Raw genomic sequence first — 5,847 nt, forward strand, 5'->3', positions numbered from 1 at the left:
CAGAGCCTCAAGAAATCATAGGCGGGCGGGTCGTCTTCCTACAGCACTCTACTCACAGCCCAGTGTTTTTCCTTTGATCAGGGATCTCGGCGAGTCCAGCTAGCTCATAAGAAGAGAGTCTTTGCAGTGTGATACTCCTGGTCGCCCCTGAAGCTAACTGACAGAACCGTAGGATTCACATACAGTTCCTTCCTAAGGACCCTCATCCCTGCCCCGGGCCCTACTCTAGACTCCAGTTTGTTTCCGAGCAGGAAAAAGGGGAAGAGGGGAGAAAAACGAGTGAGGCGGCCGACGGCAAACGGAAAATAAACCCCATCCTGTCCTCCCAGCAAAAACAAGGGAGGGGATGGGGAGGGGGAGCTGGAAGGAGGGAGCTGCCCATTAAAACCAGTGCGGAGAGTCCCGGCGGCGGCGGCGGCGGCGGCGCGAGGCGCGTCACATCCCCTTGACCCTCCAATCACCTCGGGCTCCCATTTGATTGGAAGGCGGCAAAGGCTTTAATCTCCCCCTAGATGCAGCTGCTTTTGAAGTGAGTTTCCTCGCCAGAGCCCCGGCTGGACGGGCAGCGGCTCACATCGCACCCAAGCGCAGCACTGGGCGGCGGGTCGGATAGGAGCGCAGCGCTGGGGCGCAGCCAGTGGCTACACGGATAGTGCAGCGGCCCCACCAAAACAGCAGCGGCAGTGCCTCCTGCCCAGCCACGGCTCTTCTCCGAGGCCCCCCAGGATTATTCGCTTCTTGCCCGAGGCGCCGAGAAGGCGCACTGGACGCCTGTGGCAGCCGCTCCACCTCCTTCTCTGCCTCCTCCTCCCGCGTCTCCTCCTCCTGCTCCCCGGGCGAGCGCGCAGCCCCGAGCCCGCCCCGCGCCTCCCGGAGCCCTCCCCCCGCTGCTCCCATGCGCGCGGGTGGGTCATGAGCACAGCGCCCTCGCTTTCTGCCCTGAGAAGTAGTAAGCACAGCGGCGGCGGCGGCGGAGGCGGCGGCAGCGGTGGCGGCGGCGGCGCGGACCCCGCCTGGACCAGCGCGCTCTCTGGAAATATCTCCGGCCCCGGCCCCGGCCCCGGCTCGTCCTCCGCCGGTAACACCAAACCTTTCCTTCACGCCGTGCCCCCCTCGGACCCTCTACGCCAGGCAAATCGCCTGCCTATCAAGGTGCTAAAGATGTTGACGGCGCGGACGGGGCACATCTTACACCCAGAGTACCTGCAGCCTCTGCCCTCCACTCCTGTCAGTCCCATCGAGGTAAGCCCCCCTCCTTCCTCTCGTCCCCTGCTTTATCCTCTCTTCCTCGAGATCTCCCCATGAACCAATACTCGAGCCACGGCCCAGCGGGGTTTCATTCTCTCTGGAATGGGGGTGGGGGGGTGGGGGGAAGTGTCCGGAGTGATTCAGCTCCCTTGGGGGACAGAGCTTCCGCAGCTTAAAACTAGGTCGGAGAAGGGGAGGGGGGCTCGGATATCAAGATTGGAGAGGTTTAAATGGACAGTGACTTGGAGGCCAACTTATTCCCCCGTCCCCGTTTTCGCCATCCTCCCACCGCCACCTTTGATTTTCTGGGTCTTAGGGCTGGAGAGAGGATGGAAGTCCTATAGGTTCGGAAAACATTTAAGGGCCCCCAAAAAGCCGGTAATTGTAAATAGACTCCGAATCTCAACCCTACCGAACCCTCCCAGCCCCTTAGGAAAACCTTGAGTCGAGGATCGGGAACAACCAACTGCAGAAAACAACATTTTGAGTTTTTGTAAATCCAATTAGCACCCCTCCCCGAATTAAAAAATAATAATTTGGGGTGAAGGGCGACTTTGACGAGTGAAGATGATGGTTGCACCTTTTCCAAGGGTGTTACTTTCTGAGGATGGGAAGGGAGGGTCTCTTCGTGCCCTTTCCGGGTAACCCCGAGGGGGCTTTACATGTCCCGGGAGGATAGAGGGCCTCAGAGGGTTGGGGCCCAGGAATGGCTATGTAAGAACTGCGGATCCTAAAGGTCTCCTTTCTGTTTTTCTGTTTCCCTTCCCGTCTGACCCCCGCAGCTCGATGCTAAGAAGAGCCCACTGGCGCTGTTGGCCCAGACGTGCTCCCAGATCGGAAAGCCTGACCCATCGCCCTCTTCCAAATTGTCCTCGGTGGCCTCCAACGGGGGCGGTGCCGGGGGTGGCAGCGGCGGTGGTGCTGGGAGCGACAAAGACACCAAATCGGGCCCCCTAAAACTAAGCGACATTGGGGTCGAGGACAAGTCGAGTTTTAAGCCCTACTCCAAACCTGGCGCTGATAAGAAGGAGCCGGGAGGCGGTGGCGGCGGCGGTGGAGGCGGGGGCGGGGGCGGCGGCGGCGGCGGCGGCGGCGGTGGGGTCTCGGCAGAGAAGTCGGGATTCCGAGTACCGAGCGCCACCTGCCAGCCATTCACGCCCAGGACAGGCAGCCCGAGCTCCAGTGCCTCAGCCTGTTCGCCTGGAGGGATGCTACCCTCTTCCGGAGGGGGCCCCGAGGGCAAGGATGACAAGAAAGACCCGGAAGGCTCGGGCGGCAGTGGCAAGGGGTCTGGGGGCTCCTCAGGCGACGGAGGCCCAGGCGGGCTGGCCCACGGCCGGATTAGCTGTGGGGGAATTAACGTGGACGTAAACCAACACTCCGACGGAGGTCCCGGGAGCAAGTCTCTGGGCTCTGACTGCGGTAGCTCTGGTTCCAGCTCAGGTTCCGGCAGTGCCCCGACCTCCTCCTCGGTTCTGGGTTCTGGACTGGTGGCCCCAGTATCGCCATACAAGCCGGGCCAGACAGTCTTTCCCCTGCCCCCCGCGGGCATGACTTATCCTGGCAGTTTAGCCGGGGCCTATGCCGGCTACCCTCCTCAGTTTCTACCACATGGGGTAGCCCTGGATCCCACCAAGCCAGGGAGCCTAGTGGGAGCGCAGCTGGCCGCCGCTGCTGCCGGCTCCCTGGGATGCAGCAAACCAGCGGGCTCTAGCCCCTTGGCAGGGGCGTCTCCTCCTTCCGTGATGACTGCGAGTTTGTGCCGGGACCCCTACTGCCTCAGCTACCACTGCGCCAGCCATCTCGCCGGGGCAGCTGCAGCTAGTGCCTCCTGCGCCCACGACCCCGCAGCCGCTGCTGCAGCTCTCAAGTCTGGATACCCACTGGTGTACCCCACGCACCCGCTCCACGGCGTCCACTCGTCTCTGACTGCCGCGGCTGCGGCGGGGGCTACCCCGCCCTCGTTGGCCGGCCACCCTCTTTACCCTTATGGCTTCATGCTCCCTAACGACCCGCTGCCCCACATCTGCAACTGGGTGTCGGCAAATGGGCCCTGCGACAAACGGTTCGCCACGTCGGAGGAGCTGCTGAGTCACTTGCGGACGCACACGGCCTTCCCCGGGACGGACAAACTGCTGTCCGGCTACCCCAGCTCCTCTTCCCTCGCCAGCGCGGCTGCGGCAGCCATGGCTTGCCATATGCACATTCCCACCTCGGGAGCTCCGGGAAGTCCCGGGACCCTGGCCCTGCGCAGCCCCCACCACGCGCTGGGACTGAGTAGCCGCTACCACCCCTACTCCAAGAGCCCCCTCCCTACTCCCGGCGCCCCAGTGCCGGTGCCGGCTGCCACCGGACCCTACTACTCCCCTTACGCCCTCTACGGACAGAGACTTACCACAGCTTCGGCGCTGGGCTATCAGTGAGGGGAGGGTTGGGAAGGGAGGGGAGGGAAGGAAGTCCGGGTGGGGTGGGAAAGGGGTGGGTTTTTTGGGGGAGGGGAGAAAGCAGGGAAAGGGGGAAATTTGAGGGAGGGGTGGGATGGGGGCCCGAAGGCATACAGATTACCCGACAGCGTGGGGAAGATGGGGCAAGAGAGGAAAAAAATATACAGTATATATATCTATCTAATCCAGCAACAGCAGCGACAGAGATCCGATAAACAACCCCTCTTTCCCCACTTCTCCTCTCCTCTCCTAAACTTTATAAAAGTTGAAAATATCCTTTGACTTTTTATAGAAAAAAATTGAGAAAAGTGTTCATCTGAGGACTGCATCGGAGGACACTGGTATTTATTTATGTTAGCTCCAAGCGGACCCGTGGTTCAGAAGTGCATTATTTAGCTCAAGCTCCGTAGGTTTAAAGGAGGAGGAGAAAAAAAAATTTAAAGCTCGAAGGAAAAAAATGGAAAAATCCCCCTCTCCCATTGTAGATTATAAATAAAAAACCATCACAGAACTAGAGGTCTTTTCTTTAATGTTACTTTAAAATTGCTATGATTGTATTGTACGTTCTTATTTAATGTCTGATGGAAACGACAAATTTACATGCATGTTTGTTACTAAAAGAAAAAAACGACAACAACTCGCAATTTGTCAGCTCTGGTTTCAAATTGCAATTATTTTTAAGGTGTATACCATTGAAAGAGAATGGGTATTTTTTTGTATGTATTCTGGAAGAAAAAAAAAAGAAAAAACAATTCTATTCCAAAACCTCATTTGCCTTATTTTGTTCTTTGAAAGGAACACTTAACTATTTTTAATTTTTAAGTCCACCCGCTGAGAAGGGGACAAGTAAGGTTTACGTCATGTACTAAAATAATAGACAATGTATCGCTTTAAAGATTAAAATTCCGTATATTTGATGTATTAAAAGGTTCTACTTCTTATCTTTTTTTTTTTTAATAGAAAAAGAAGAGCGAGGGGGGAGGCTTCACTCTAATCTGTTTGCAGTCTCCACTCCAGCTCCTCCTCTCCTGGGCACTGGGTTAAATTCCTTATTTTGTTTTGGTTTTGTGAATTGGTGGTTCGGGAAGGGGGCAACTGTTGTTCTGGAGGTTGGGGGAGTAACCCTAAATGTGGAAGGGAAGTGCACTTATCAGTTTATTTCGTTTTGATTTTTTTATCTCCTGTAGCCAGTTTGGTAAGAAAAGAGCCCAGGATATTTTCCCTCCCGTGTTATTTATTTTTTTAATTTCGTGGTTCCATTTTTCGGGAAAGGAAGTTAACTAATGCTGCCTTCATTCGATAGTTCCTCTCCTTGGAGATGAAAGGAAGCGCCCCTTTTCCCCTTCCATTCTCCCAGTTCCTCGGACAGCTCCAGGAGAAGGTTTGGAGAATAAATTGTAGAGAACCCTCTCCCAACTCCCGAGGGGAAAATGAGTTTCCCTATCTTTTCTTTTCCCTGCGTGGTGGCCTGGAGAGGGGCTTCGCTGCACTTAACCAAGACTTTTCTGCCCCCTTTCCTTCCCACCAACTTTTACAGCTCACTACTTACTCTGGCCCCAACTAGCGCATGTTATAATATCCGGGTCCTTCTCAGTTTGCTCTGGGAGAAACTAGTAACCCTGTCTTCGGGGACTACCAGCCAGGGTTGGGTCGCGGGGACTGTGGGACGCCCCTGCCCCTCTTTTCTAGATGAGGCTCTTCTCTACCTCTTCCCCAGCCCTCTCTGGCCTGAGACAGCTGTGGACAGGGGGTTCGTACCGAGAGCCACTGCTCCAGGAGGACTTCCAAGGCTTAACCAGATTGATTCAGTCACTGGAGGACACCCGAAGCCCACAGGGGTGATGGGTTCTCTGTCAGTCGCATATGGTCTTTTCTCTGATCCTTACTGGGGTAAGAGTACAAGGGAAACTGAGTCTAGAGATCTAACAAGGACTGGGGAAAATCAAGCAACAAAGCGGCTCCGCAAACTTCTCCTCCCTTTGCAGGTAGGAGCCGGGGTTCCCCCAGTCCCCAATGTAGCAGTTTGGGGCGCTTTGACGCCTGGATGCACCTGGAGGTGCTTTGCCCCAGGCTGTCTCTAGAGGTTGAGCCGGAGAATGGAGGGGGAGGGGAGAAAAAGAAAGCCCGCAGGGCTCCCAGCCCGGAATTCCAGCCG

General features: G+C 56.3%; 1 protein-coding gene and 1 long non-coding RNA gene across 2 annotated transcripts in view; one reads left to right on the top strand and one right to left on the bottom strand.

The window, feature by feature from the left end:
- The window catches only part of LOC123232935, a 7,616-nt gene extending 7,077 nt beyond the window's left edge, over positions 1-539 (bottom strand). The window contains exon 1 of the long non-coding RNA XR_006505334.1: positions 462-539. This is a non-coding gene — a long non-coding RNA (uncharacterized LOC123232935). The remainder of the gene's footprint in view (positions 1-461) is intronic.
- Positions 540-611: 72 nt separating this feature from the next.
- Positions 612-3,671, top strand: ZNF503 (zinc finger protein 503). The gene is made up of 2 exons (XM_044659042.1): positions 612-1,242; positions 2,031-3,671. The coding sequence occupies exons 1-2, from the start codon at positions 913-915 to the stop codon at positions 3,669-3,671; spliced, it is 1,971 nt and encodes a 656-aa protein (XP_044514977.1). The 5' UTR covers positions 612-912.
- The last annotated feature ends 2,176 nt before the right edge of the window (positions 3,672-5,847 follow it).

The sequence above is a fragment of the Gracilinanus agilis genome, chromosome 2 (assembly GCF_016433145.1).
Source record: "Gracilinanus agilis isolate LMUSP501 chromosome 2, AgileGrace, whole genome shotgun sequence".
In the NCBI taxonomy this organism is placed as follows: Eukaryota; Metazoa; Chordata; class Mammalia; order Didelphimorphia; family Didelphidae; genus Gracilinanus; species Gracilinanus agilis.

Coding starts and splice junctions, on each gene's coding strand:
- ZNF503 (XM_044659042.1), top strand. CDS start 913: ATGAGCACAGCGCCCTCGCTTTCTGCCCTGAGAAGTAGTAAGCACAGC. Junction 1,243..2,030: donor CTCCTGTCAGTCCCATCGAG/GTAAGCCCCCCT, acceptor TGACCCCCGCAG/CTCGATGCTAAGAAGAGCCC.